General features: G+C 35.5%; 2 protein-coding genes across 3 annotated transcripts in view; one reads left to right on the top strand and one right to left on the bottom strand.

The window, feature by feature from the left end:
• Window positions 1-6,682, bottom strand: part of LOC100931042 (arylsulfatase D) — a 30,221-nt gene extending 23,539 nt beyond the window's left edge. The window contains exons 1-2 of the mRNA XM_012546116.3: window positions 6,386-6,682; window positions 1,721-1,861 (exon numbers count right to left, since the gene is read on the bottom strand). Of these exons, the coding sequence (XP_012401570.1) occupies window positions 1,721-1,861; window positions 6,386-6,465 (221 nt within the window). The 5' untranslated portion in view covers window positions 6,466-6,682. The remainder of the gene's footprint in view (window positions 1-1,720; window positions 1,862-6,385) is intronic.
• The window catches only part of LOC100930513 (arylsulfatase H), a 90,850-nt gene continuing 81,748 nt past the window's right edge, over window positions 5,923-15,024 (top strand). For both annotated transcript variants that reach the window (XM_031959040.1, XM_003765603.3), the window contains exon 1: window positions 5,923-6,235. The gene's annotated coding sequence lies outside the window, so the exon portion shown is untranslated. The remainder of the gene's footprint in view (window positions 6,236-15,024) is intronic.

Here is a 15,024-nt window from a genome sequence, read left to right as displayed (position 1 = left end):
TCATTCTTTTAGCCCACCAAGTAGCCCATGGAAAAAAGAACATTGGATTTGGAGTGAATAGAAAAGTTCCACCCTAGCCTTTGTAATTTACTATCCATGTGATTTCAGTGAAGTTATAAATTTCCTGGTCCTGAATTGAGAGGGAATACAGTAAAGTGGAATAGATGTTGAACTTAGAATCCAAAGAGACCTAGGTTCAAATTACATTATTGACACTGGGATCAAGGCAAGTCACTAAACTGGATTAAATTATAGTTTGTTATTGTTGTTGTGTCTGATTGTTTCTGACCTCATCTATGGTTTTCTTGGCAAATATACTAAAAAAGTTTGCCATTTTCTTCTCCAGTGGATTATGGCAAACAGCAGTTAAGTGACTTGCTCAGAATTACACAGTTAGGTAGTATTAGTCATGTCTTCCTCACACTAAGCCCAGAATTCTATCTACTACAATTTGCCTATCTGTAAAATGGGAATAATTATAAAAATAACACCTATAGTAACTGACCTCATAAGGTGATTTTCTTTGAAAGAAGTGAATTTAGAAAAGTACTTCATAATCCTTAAAGTATTATCTAAATGTCAGCTATTTTTCTTATTATTATTATTAGTTGCTTTATACACAAAAACTGTTTGGGTAAAATGACCTTAGAGGTTCCTCCCAGTTTTAAATGCTATCATGCTTATGACATTAGACTCATGGAATCATAGAATTTCAGAGCTGGAAAGGATCTTGGATTTTTACCCCACTTCCCTGATTTTACATATATAGAAAAAATAAACGAACACAAACAAAACAGGTCAAGACAATTCATGTGCACATACAACTAATTATCCTCAAAATAAGGAGTGGAATCAAGATATCCAACTTCTAGTCTAAAGTTCTTTTCACTATACAAGTGAAAAAAGCACTAGAAAACATGAAAGTATGATGAGGAGTCTGATACCTTGAACAAGCCATATTAATTTAATTAAATTCAGGAAAAAATTATAAAATGTCTGTTAAACAACAGGGAAGGTGGTAGAACTGTATAAATAAAGACAAAAATGAAATTGTCTTTTTCTCAATAAGCTTACATGCTAAACAACTAATTTCTTCCAGGTCTCAGTTTTCTTATCTAATAGGGTTGGACTATATTACATGATCTTTAAAGTCCCTTGAAGCTCTAAAATTCTAATATTTTATATTGCTGGAATATTTATCTGTTGCCATCAGCTGTTGTATACCCTGGTAGTGTCAAATAATTTTATTAAGTAGACCCAAAGAATGAGGAAGGGTATGTGCTCCTTAAACAAAAAAAAATTAATTCCTCCCCACTTTGAAATTGCTCACACCATTACAGCCTTTTAATCATCACAAGTAATTGACAATTGACTATATTTAACAGGGATTTTTTAATATATTTAGAAATACTTACTAGTACTCTGATTTTTAGAATTGTTATAGGTGAAACTTTTTGTTTAGCCACTGAGAATATCTGAATTATTTTTGAAGGTGAAAATGTATGCATTCAGTACACTGATTTCTGAACAAAACAAAATCCTATAGTAATTTCCAAATTCTTCTTAGCACTAAGAGATGTGAAATGCAAATTTCACAAAGCATGATTTCATGCTTGGTTTCCTCTTTTTCTTGAAATAAATGTCAGCATTTTTAATTCTTGTCCAGTAAACTATCTTTTCAGTAAATAAAACTGACATCGTCATTACGTGTAGCTCTTACCTTAGTGTGTCATTACCATAACATCCCAGATCCCCAATGCCAAGATCATCTGCCATTATCAAGACAATGTTTGGTTTTGAATCATTTGCTGCACAAATTCCTAGAAGTAGATATGTGACAAGTAGAATGGAGAAGTAGGTCCTAAAAATGAAAAATAACACATTAAAAAAAGGCAAATGACTCATGACAAACTAATATAAAGCCCTCTGTATTTTAGATAGATGTTCAAATGTCTGCTCTGCTTCATTCTGTGTAGTAGGTAAACATGAGTCACACAGAAGATGGTTGATGTCACCCTTCAAGATTAGCAAAAGTAAAGGTTTAGAATCCCTCTGAAACAATAGGCATTTTCTACAAGATGTCAGTATGCCTTTAAAGCCATTCTCAACACCTGATTTTTAAGAAAATATGGAAGATAATGGCATGTTGTAATTGCCATATATCCTTTATTTCTCAGGAATTTTAACCAGCAGAATGAAAGCAGGGAAGATGTCTAGCTGCACCAGTAGTCCCAGCATTAGTCTCCATTTAAAGTACTGATTGGAACATTTCCAACTTTCCAACTGTCAGATCTTAGTCTGACATCAGCTGCTTCCATAAAACTGGGCTCTTTTTGAAAGTGACTTTAGCTTTGAGTCTTGTGTTTCCATTGTTTGGTTGAACATCTTAGTGATGTGATTTAAACTTAATGATCACAATCCCAGAGATTCTGTTCAAACACACAGAATTTCAACTCACATCTCCACTTCCATGTGTAACTTCCCTTTGTAGTTTAACATTAATACTTTAGTTATGAACTGTGTGAAGATATATGACATTGTGACAGAGACTGTTGGAAAAAAGAAACCAGACGAATAAATTAGGAAGATTCTCCATTTTTCAAACTAATCTTTAATTCAAAGAGACTATGAGGATTCTTGCTGTTGAAAGCAGTTTAGCAGGTGTGGTAACTGTGATGGTTAGGATCAAAGCAATGAGATGCTACAGTACTGAATAGATCTGGTTTGGTGAGTCACCTCTCATCTCTTCAAAGACATTTTCCTTTTACCTTTTACTTTGAGTTATATATGAAGGTGCTGTGTTAACCATCTCTTCTCAGCTGTCTGAGCAGGGTGGGGGAAGGAATAAACAAAACCCAAACCTTGGTTTTTTTCTTGCTCTTTCAGTCAAAAGTATTAAAGCATTAGTCTTGTAATTCTAATCAAATACACTGTTTAGCACTTCACAAGTCCCTTCCCCTTTTTTGATTTCTATCCATTCCTTTTTGTTCTTGGATTTCAAAGTGCTGGATAAAAATAAATCAATGCTATGCTTTCTTCTGTGTTATTTGTGCAACAGAAGTTGGGGATGGATGGGGATGGAGGTGGGAGATGAGTGAATATGGATTATACAATTAACTGTTCCAGCACCAACTGGGGAGGCAGGAGTTACGGTGTGGAAGCACATTTCCTCTAGAATTCATTTGGTGGTACTGCCTGTTACAACTTTTGTTCCTCTCCCACATGAGCAGGAGAATTAAAACAAATACGGAGATTTAAGGAAAGAATATGCTAACTTCATCAATATAGACAACAATATGAATAATGCAGTAAGACATCTCCCTTACTCTTTTTTGACAATTCTGATTCTAAATGCTAGACTATTTCACTACGATGATTTGGTCATACCCTTAAAGGAGAAGTTTTAGATTTTTACATAAGTAAAAACCTATAAAGGTTCTCAATATCCTCAATCTTTGCTTTGGCTAGACAACAAAGGCATTCTGACATAAAGACAAAAATTCAGTATTGCATTTGAGAAACCTGGATTTTGATCTTGTCTCTGATATTTTCTAGCTTTTTGATCAGATATGTGACATTTAACTTTTTTTTAAATGTTGAAAACTTTCTTTTCTTTTTTTTTATTTTTATTAATAGCTTTTTATTTACAAGTTATATGCATGGGTAATTTTATAACATTGGCAATTGCCAAACCTTTTGTTGCAATTTTTCCCCTCCTTCCCCCCATCCCCTCCCTAGATGGCAGGATGATCAATACATGTTAAATATGTTAAAGTATAAATTAAATACAAAATAAGTATACATGTCCAAAGCATTATTTTGCTGTACAAAAAGGATCAGGCTCTGAAATAGTGTACAATTAGCCTGTGAAGGAAATAAAAAATGCAGGTGGACAAAAATATAGGCATTGGGAATTCTATGTAATGGTTCTTGGTCATCTTCCAGAGTTCTTTCGCTGGATATAGCTGGTTCAGTTCATTACTGCTCCATTGGAACTGATTTGGTTCATCTTATTGCTGAAGATGGCCAGGTTCATCAGAACTGATCATCATATAGTATTGTTGTTGAAGTATATAATGATTTCCTGGTCCTGCTCATTTCACTCAGCATCAGTTCGTGTAAGTCTCTCCAGGCCTTTCTGAAATCATCCTGCTGGTCATTTCTTACCGAAAAATAATATTCCATAATATTCATATACCATAATTTATTCAGCCATCTCCAATTGATGGGCATCCACTCAATTTCCAGTTTCTGGCCAATACAAAGAGGACTGCCACAAACATTCTTGCACATACAGGTCCCTTTCCCTTCTTTAAGATCTCTTTGGGATATAAGCCCAGTAACAGTAGTAACACTGCTGGATCAAAAGGTATGCACGAGTTTGATAACTTCTTGAGCATAGTTCCAAATTGCTCTCCAGAATGGCTGGATGTATTCACAATTCCACCAACAGACATTTAACCTTTTTAACGTCTTAGTTTTCTTACTGGTAAAATGGTATTGATTCTGCTATGATTAATAAGATCACGCATGATTCCAAATGCCATACTTTTCATTCCACTGTTTTACTGAAGTAATAAGCATAAAAAAAAATGAACCAGAAAGAGTTACAGAAAACAATGAAGTTACAAAGTTAGCTTACTCCAGGGATCAGCTATATGAGATGATGCTTAAATTTAAAAGGCAAAAAGCTTTTTATTGATTTTTTTAATAATGCATTTTTCTTGTTTGTGGCAGCCCTCTTTGTAGTGACCAGAAACTGGATGCCCATCAATTGGAGAATGGCTGAATAAATTGTGGTATATGAATATTATGGAATATTATTGTTTTGTAAGAAATGACCAACAGGATGATTTCAGAAAGGCCTGGAGAGACTTACACGAACTGATGCTGAGTGAAATGAGCAGAACCAGGAGATCCATATATACTTCAACAACAATACTATATGAGTTCTGATGGATATGGCCCTCTTCAATGTGATGAACCAACTCAGTTCCAATAGAGCAGTAATGAATTGAACCAGCTACACCCAACGAAAGAACTCTGGAAAATGAGTATGAACCACTACATAGAATTCCCAATCCCTTAATTTTTGTCTGCCTGCATTTCTGATTTCCTTCACAGGTTAATTGTACATTATTTCAAAGTCCAATTCTTTTTGTACAACAAAATAACTGTATGGACATGTATACATATATTGTATTTAACATATACTTTAACATATTTAACATGTATTGGTCAACCTGCCATCTGGGGGAGGGAGGAAGGGGAAGAAGAGAAAAATTGGAACAAAAGGTTTTGCAATTGTCAATGCTGAAAAGCTTTCCATGCATATATCTCGTAAATAAAAAGCTATAATAATTTAAAAAATTTATTTAAAAAAGTAATGAATTTTTCTGCAAATAAGCCAGCAGATGTCCCTACACCATCATCAAAGTTTAGTGAGCAGAAAGTTTGTTTGCACTGCAGCCAAACCAGTAAGGAGTTCAGAAAGTAAATTTATTAAGACAAAAAGGAAATCGAATTATCGCTGAAGAAGGGGAACCAAAAGACAGCTTAGGAGGGCAGTGTCAAACATGTATATAATGTATTCGACCCTATTGTATTTTCCCAAGCTTAAGACATTGAAAACTAAACTGAAAATGATCTCAGGATCAGTACCAGTGAAAGAAAGTAGTCAGCTAGGGGGACTGACAGTTTCTGTCCTTCCACGTTTCTTATCTTTGATTTTACTTTCCATTTTTTTTCCTATCGCTAGTTACGTTTTCCACGTTGATAACCCGGGTCTCCTTCCCCACCGGAACCCCAACTACAAATCCTTCAATGTGCAGAAGCATATTTTCAATTTATAAAATATACTGTAAATGTTTCTTGCGAAACAATGGCTGATTTTTCATAACAGTAGCCATTTTGAAAGTAAAGCTCACACAAGCAAGTCCCAGTAAAAACAACAGGAGCAAAGAGTCTGGAACATTTTGTAATCTCTGCCCGAGGCAGAACGCCGGGGTCTCATTTCTGCGCAGAGCAGGGCAGAGTCACCTGGATATTACCAGGGATGCTCACGCGTGCCCCGGGCCCAGAGGAAAAGAGAAGAGGGTGCTACCTCCAGGCGCCCTAATACCGACAATCAGAAACCAGAAGACGTCACGAGAGGAGAGTAACTGAGCGAGGGTGGAAACATTCAGAGGGAGCCTGCCTTGCAAAAAAAGGAAGCATCAAGTGACTAGACTTGAAGGTAGTTTCTTTGCGTTTTGTTTAAAAGAAAGAAAAACCTGACTTTAAAATGTCCACATATTCAACCACACAAAACAAGTGGCTTCAGGGTGAAAAACACAGGGTGGGTAGCTTAGAATCCCCGGAACACCAGCACCAGTAATTTACACACCTGCAAGTTATAATAAGGGCGTCATTCAGTCTGCACCTCCCACGTCTTTCTGTGACCGGGGTCCACCCGCCGACCCCCATTTGCAAAACAATCGAAAGAGCACAGGAAAAAAAACAGCAGGGTCCAAAGGCTCCAAGCCAGAAGTGAGAACCAGGAAGAGCTTAACTTGCGGCAATTAGATAAAACCTAGGGAAAGGGAATTGTAAACCTGGACCAGTCTGGGGGAATAGCCCACTGAGGGAACAATAGAAAATTCTTATGGGGTTTAAAAAAAAAGTGTGTGTGTGTGTGTGTGTGTGTGTGTGTGTGTGTGTGTGTGTGTGTGACAGAAAAGCAGAAAGACAAATAAAGTGTGAGACAGAGACAGAGAAACAGAAATAGACAAGAAATGTAGAGACAGTGTGAGTGTGTGTGTGTGTGTGTGAGGGACCAGATAACTAAAGGAAAATAAGTGGGGAAATGACCCTTCTTCCTTAAGCTTCGTAAAGAATTGCTCATTTGAAAGCCCAGTTTGCTCTCTTGCAAAACTGTGTTCCCATTGTAAAGCATTAGACTTTATCTGAAGCTCTAAGAAAGTTAGCTATATTTAAAACTCAAGGAGTTATTCCAGACATAATAGATAACCCGGCTTAGTATCGACACAACAACTTTAGTCGGGAACCAAAAGGTTTTGTGCAAGACAGTTAATTTTCAATATATCATTTTTATGTCTGGCTTCTTCACAACTGAAAAGGTCTAAATACTGGAGTGTTAAGTGATTGGCTTGAGGCAACACAGAAACAGGATTATTTCATCCATACCAACATTTAAAATGTCTATTCAGAATGATGTATTTCTTCAATAATACAGCCTACTGTTTTATAGCAAAATGAATAGCAGATAAAACATAGGACAAAAATCCTGTCTTCTGAAGTTTACAATACATCTCAATTTATTCTGAGGCATTTAAGCACATAATTTGGTGCAGGGGATAAAGTGCTGGGCCTGGAATCTGAAACATCTAAGGTCAAATCTAGCCTTCACATACTTATCAACTTTGTGGTCCTGGGTGAGACATTCAACTTTTGTTTACTTCAGGTTCCTCATTTATAAAATACGGATAATAATAACCCTTACCTCCTGAAGTTGTTGTGAGGATTAAATTAAATAATAATTATAAAATGTTTGGCAGAATGCCTAGCTCATAGAAAGCACTAATAAATGTAATCATCATCATCATCAACATCATCATTAACATCATTTTCATTATATTGATTGTTAACTTAATCATTCCAAATAAGAACTTCTGCGTCCTCTAGCACCTTCAACCTTTTGAGCCCTGTTTTATGTGTTGTTTTTCTACAGTAGAATGTGGGATCCTTGAGGGCAGGGACTAACTTTTTTTTTTTTTTTTTTTTTTTTTTTGCTTATTCATTGTTACCCTTCCTCAGAGGACCAAAATAGCACCACATATTGGGGTCAAGGCACAGTGTATCTGACTGTAGCTGATCAGACCAATACAATGTGCCCAGAAGCTTTGCCACAAGTTGGACACAAATAGTCCAGATGAATATTTGGAGTGAAATTGTCTCTAAATTTGCACATCTCATGTTTCTTTTGAACCCTAGCAATTCTGCTTTGCTTTCTTTTCTTGGTGTTAATTGTTAGACTAAAATTAATAAAATAACAGAGAATTAATTCATATTTTGTTTTATCTCAGTCTCAGAGACTGCAGTAAGTACACAATCATTTGCAAACAATTTGTAGCCTTTTCAAGTTAAATAATTTATCATCAGCCTGGTAGTTGATCTTGATGTCATTTTCATTCACATGAAAGGTGTCTGATAACATCACTAAAAACATACTAAAAAATGTAGGAGCACTTCCTAGCTGTGTGACCCTGGACAAGTCACTTAACCCCAGCTGCCTCGGCACAAAATAAAAAAAGTGTAGGAGCAAGCACACAACCATGTTTCATTCCAGTGATGACTAAAAAAAGTGTACATTTTCCAGAACCTTGGAAAGCATGCCTTCATGAAACTGATGTACAAGACTGATAAACTTTTATAAAGAACTGAATTTTATCATAATTTTACACAAGCAACTGACAGTATCAAAGGTCTTCATGAAATCAGCAACCATTGTGAACATGCTCCTGAAATTTCTCTTGATGTTATCAAGCTGCAACCACCATATTGACCATTGCTTAACCACTCATGAAACCACATTGCCTATTGGGTAGATGATCATTATCCAGGGGAAGAATGAGTCTATAAAGGAGAACTTGACTGTGGCAAGAAACTTGGCAGCAATAATTAAGAAAAAGACCTCCTTTGTAAATGTCAGAGGACAAATTATTTTCATTTCCTTTATAGAAATAGACAATGAAGACATACTTGATCTCCTGGGAAATAATGCATGTAATACAGAAAATTTCTCTCAACTTTTGTATGAACAGTGGACCTTCTGTCTTGTAAATCTCAGGTGGAATAACATCAGCTTTTTGCCACACAAGAAAACCTTAATAGCATGCAAAACCTCTTTTTCAGTTGGAAATTCAGCTAGGGAGGGATTGACTTCAACCTGTGGTACTGTAAATAGTTTCAGCATTGATTGATAATAGTCTGTTGAGAACACTATGGAAGTCTTCAACCCATCTATCTAGGATCCTGCCCTTATCACTAATCAATGTGACTCCATCAGTGCTGAGTAGTTGTGATGCACCATAGGGCTTTGGCTCATAAACAGCTTTCAGGACAAGATAAAAGTACTTTGGCTTGTTACCATCACAATAAGACTGAATTTCATTGCCTTTTTAATGAACCAAGAATTATGCAATCCAGCTTCACTTGCATACTTTTGATGAAATTAAGTAAATGCTGCCTTTTAAAAGATGGATAGATTATCCTGCTGATAAATCATGGGAGTTTCTCATTTTATGCTTAACAACTTCTGAAATTCCCTCTCATTTTTATAGATCCAGTTTTGATGTTTCCAAGTGTTCTGGCCCAGATGAGTAAATCTAGTGCTATACACTAAATTTCTGAAAGCTGCCACTCCTTTTCTGTTCCATTGTTCCCAAGCTGGCAAGAAGCTCTTCATGCTTAGACAAGTGTTCTAATCTGTTGACTTTAAGTCTTCTGGTTGTTGTTTTGCATTGTCAACACTTTTGTTGAATAAGAATGTTTATTTTGAAGAGGGTAAGTCCATGATTGGTATAGTACTGGGCACTACACATTTACCTTCTTCATTTTCACATCTTCTCTGTCTCTTCTTACAATGACATAATCTACATGGAACACATTACTTAGTAGACTTATGGACAGGCAAATAATTTATGAATAAAAAAGAGATGGAGAGCAAAGTTAGGTGTAAAATGGATTTTTTTTTTCTTTTGCTGAGGCAATTGGGGTTAAGTGATACAGGGTCACACAGTTAGGAAGTGTTAAGCATCAGGCCACATTTGAACTCAGGTTCCCCCTGAATTCAGGGCCAGTGCTCTATCCACTGTGTCATCTAGCTGCCCATTCCTCTTGTAGTTGTTCCCTTTTGCTCTGATATTTCTTCCCCAAGATGATTCATAAAGAAATGTATTAAAAATTAATGTACATATATAACCAGAAAAAGAAAGCAATAAAATTTTTTAAAAAAAGGAAATTAAAAAAAAAGGCTGCTCCAAGGTAGCTAGATGGCATAATTGGGGCAGCTATATGGTACCGTGCATAGAGCACTGATCCTAGAGTCAGGGAACCCTGAGTTCAAACGTGACCTCAGACACTTAACACTTCCTAACTATGTGACTCTCGGCAAGTCATTTAACCCAAAATGTGTGCAGGGTTGTGAGTATTGCTCCCAGTGTATCCACATTTACTGCTTTGTCACTTGATGTGACTTTGATGAAGGGTAGAATGGTATAGATGATATTACTTTACTTAGATTAATGGCTAGCATGTAGGTAGTGCTTTAAGGTTTACAAAGTACATTATGAATATTATCTCACTTTATTCTCCCAACAGTTATATAAATTGCTATATAAATTATGTATTTATATATTAGATGTTAAATAATATACAAATTATATAAATAGCATATGTAATGCAATATATATTATATATAACTGTTACATATGTATTTAAATAGAGTAATAGCTAGCATATTCGTAGTGATTTAAGGTTTGCAAAGTACAAATATTATTTCATTTTATTCTTCCCACAATTATGGGAGGTAGATGCTACTTTTATCTTTATTTACAGTTAAGGAAACTGAGGGAGACAGAGAGTGACTTTCTCAGGTTTATACAACTAGGCAGGATATGAGATCATATTGGAGCTTGGGTCATCTTGACTCTAGGCCCAAAACTTTCCATTGTGCCATCTTGATGAATATAAATGAATGCTGAGCATCATGGAAAGCTATGAAATTGTTCAAGGTAAAGTAAGTATAGCCCAAAAAAAAAATGCTACACACAATGACTGCAACAAACTGAGTGTAAAGAACAACACAAAACATTTAAAATAAAATATGTGAAATTATAATGATCAAGTTTAGTTCTAAAAAAGTTATACTCCTTTGTAGAGGTCAGGACCTGTGAGAATAGAATGTCGCATCAGAATTTTTCAATAAGTTGATTGATTTTACTGAATATTTTTTTTTCGTTCCCTTAAACAATTATTATAAAGAATGGCTTTCTGGGAGGGGTGAGAGTATGTAATATAAAACCAAAGGTTAATATCAATAAAATATTTTTAATTCAACAAATACCAGAAAGATTTTACAGTCGTTTTTTATAAGTGGGAGCAAGGAGACTGTAACTGTGACTGGGGACATTCAAATGGTTGCCACTTAATTTTTGAACATATAATTTCTTTGATGGTTTAACTAGAAATGTATCACCAAGTTAGTCATAGATTATTATTGTTACTACCATTATTATTATTAATGAGCAGTTAGGTTGCATAGTGGATAAATCTTAAATCAAGATGACTTATCTTTCTGAGTTTAAATCTAGTCTTAGACACTTAGCAGCCTTGTGACCCTGGAAAAGCCACTTAACCCTGCTTTCCTCAGTTTTCCCATCTGTAAAATGAGCTAGAAAAAGAAATAACAAACCATTCCAGAATCTTTGCTAAGAAAATATCAAAAGGGGTCACAAGCAGTCAGACATGAATGAAATAACTGAGCAATCACCAGAACAATGATTATTATTATCATTTTGCCACAAGTTTCAAAAAACATCTATTAAATTATTAAAGCATAGTAGAATAGAACCTTGTTAATTCACCCCTATTATTTAACTGGTAAGGACACTGAGGCTTATAGATCTTAAATGACCCTTACCAAATTATAGGAATAGGGATAGACCTGGAATTTGCATCTTAGTCCTCTAACTCCACATCTAGCATTTTACATGCTACCATTTTCTAGAGAAATTTAAACCTGTGTAATAGTAGAGCATCTTTGTCATATAGACTAGGCTAATTTTCCCCTCAAGGATAAGGAAATTGTCTCTGAAACTTGTAAGTTTCAGAGACATATGGGACTAAGAATTTAGCCACTGCCAAATTACCCCTTACCAAGCATTTATTAAGCACTTACTATGTACCAACCACTGTGCTAAATCCTGAGAATACAAATATAATACAAATACAAATACCGAAATCTCTGCCCCCAAGGAGCTTACATTCTAATAGAAGGCAACTCAAAAGGAAGCTGAAAACATATAAGTTGTGGTCTGTAGGCAGGAGGCAAAAGTGTCAAAGACAAAGTTTGGATTGAGTGCAAACTGGAGATGAATGAGATATAAGTAATCTGGGCATCCTCTTTAATTGTATATTCTGAAAAGAGTCATCTAATCAGAGGGATAGTCTATATGTAGGATTAGACGGCATTTCCAAAGTGTGAATTTCAGGGATTGAGTGAGCTTTCATGATGAAGAAATTTTGGGAGCATAGTAAGTATATCTGGAGTGCATCCGTGGAAAAGAATGAGAATGTCTTCTGGGCCGACTAGAGCATAAAAAAAAGCTAGATTTCAAAAACTCAGTGCCACTTCAGACAAAAGATATTCCATTACTGAGTAAATCAACATTTGCTTTTGAACAAGATTTTTTTATGGAGAATAGGGGAGCTGAGTCCACCTGATCCAGTACTGTATCCCTACTGAATATACCTTCTAGTCTACTCTTCTAAGTGACTGGAACAAGAAGTAGCTGGCTATATGTAGTCCAAGGATAAAGCCCAATTTTTAATATAAATTGAGAACTACTTTTGTATGTGTAACTTTTTTAAGTTTGCTTTAGCAAAGTTTATCTTCCCATTTGTAAAATGAGACTAATTAAATTTTTCTCATGAAAAGTTCAGTAGTTAATTGGGTCAGCAACCAAAGAGAGGGCAACAAGATTTGACTACTGATGGCCTTGCCAGTCATGTCTTTGCCTCTTCTACATTTAAATAAGACTCCAATAATGGTGTAGTCCAGGATATGTGCCACTTCTTGAACTCAGAGATCCTTAACTAGCAAGGACACTCTTAATGATCAGTCACTTATCAATTTGCACTTTTATCCCTCCCTATACTTGCTCATCACTTACCTTTTAGTTTTCCCCTAAAAGGGTTTAGAAATATTTTCTAAAAAAAAAAAGGTTAAAAATTTATTTTGAGAAATTCTGGAGCTTTAAATAGAAGTGACCATTTTGTGATATGAAAGGCAAAGTATTTTGTTTGTTTCATTTTTACATTGTGGTAATAGGGGGTAGCAGAGAGAGTACCTGGTTTCTAGTCAGGAGTTTAGAACCTTATTTGAATTCTGCCTCAGAGATTCAGTAACTGGGCTATTATAGACAATTCACCCCTCCTTTCCAAGCCTCAGTTTTCTCCTTTGTAAGATGAATATAATTCCTGAACTATCGACTTCTCTCAAAAGACAAATGAGGTAAAATATGTAAACAACTTTGTAAACATTAAATGGCTTGTGTAAGGGCAATAATTATACAGATAAAGTGAAGTATAGATTTGTGGACAACAGGAAAATCAAGGAAGGTCAAGTTCATTTTAGGAAGCTAGGGTTATGCAGTGGGTAGAGTGTTGGACTTTAAAGTCAGGAAGACCTAAGTGAAAACTTTTCAGTTCCTAGCTGAATGAGACACTTATCTCAATTCCTGTTAATTGGAAAGAATAATAGCATCTACCTCCCAGGTTGCTGTAAAGATAAAATTATATGCTATCTATGAAGTCCATGGCTCAAAACATTAGCCTCTTTGGTGGAAATTAATTTCTCCATGCCTGTATGAGGGATAGCATTAGTAACAGCCAAAGAGAAGACATTTTGGTCTTGATTCTAGCTTCTAAAGAGAATGCATATAGTTCAAGATTCTCTTCAGGAGGAATTCCTAAAGGAAAAGACTCTAAAATAATCTGACATGTAGGAGCCAGCACCTTGATCATGTCATCACCAACTTCTATCCTAGGAACTTGGGGGAATTTGCCTTTGGGGTGAGATCTGGGAGTCAGTATCTATTTTTCTTTGTCTCTCCCTGGAGCTGAGATAGTTCTCCTCCAGGGGAAAAGTGTATTCATTCTGTGCATTGTCTGGTTTATTCTCATTAGTACATTTTGTTCTAGTGAAGGTGTGATATTTGTGGAACTGGCAGTTGATGGAGAGCAAAACCTTGGATAAATAGCTTGAGGCATTCCTTCCTTGTTAAGGGATAGCAATCTGGAGCTCAACTTGAATCTATAAATTATTTCCCCTAGACGACTTATCTACCTACACACCTATATATATGTTTTAATTTTTCTGGTGGGGTGTAGATATAATTCTAGCCTAGCACTCATTCTTTGAGGAAAACAGAATATCCAGATTGTGGTGCTAATATTCTGTTCCCTTTTTGGGTCAGAATCAAATTTTCTTTTGGAGAAATGTGGGCATAGGAGGCTCTAGAGAAATCTATTCGTGTCTGCATTCCTATAAACTACAGGTGGACAGAGCCACATGGACATACATAACTTATAGGGTAAATACTTCCCTCTACACACATGTCCCCTACAATTTGCAATCTTTAAAGTGCTATATAAATGCTTGCTACTGTTATTAGAGGGAAATGAAGCTTTACTGACGCAAATACCACAGATTAATTTTCTATATGATCAAATTAGTCAGATAAGTGTTAAGAATTTTACCTTCTCTATGTAGATAAAATGACTTGCTTTCTTTCCATATTCTCTTTATTCTGGTGATTTCTACCTCTGTTTATTTTTTTTCCCCCAAGTGTATTCTATCTATAACTTCTATTCAGAATTTAGACTGGAATTTTCTACTCCCTTCTGAATATTTTTATATGAAAATCCCACAAGTACCATAGATCTCTAAATATTTAAATCTATGCTCATTTCCGCCTCAGACCCAACAGACATTTAATTCACTATTGGTCCCATAAACAAAATCTTCTCAACTCCATAGGATCTAACAGGTTGTACACCACTGACACAGCCTTTGAAAACCTGAGATAGGATCTATCAAATTGGGGATGGGGGGTTTCTGGAGAATTATTAGCAGGTAATAAATATCACACTTTATCATATTTCAACACTCACTTTTAAAATGTGATTTTGGAATAATATAGAATATTTTATCTTGCCTATCTATCCATGTGCAATGTAAAG

The sequence above is a fragment of the Sarcophilus harrisii genome, chromosome 3 (genome assembly GCF_902635505.1).
Source record: "Sarcophilus harrisii chromosome 3, mSarHar1.11, whole genome shotgun sequence".
Taxonomy (NCBI): domain Eukaryota; kingdom Metazoa; phylum Chordata; class Mammalia; order Dasyuromorphia; family Dasyuridae; genus Sarcophilus; species Sarcophilus harrisii.
The sequence above is the reverse complement of the archived record's forward strand: the minus strand, read 5'-3'. Positions and strand labels throughout refer to the sequence as shown.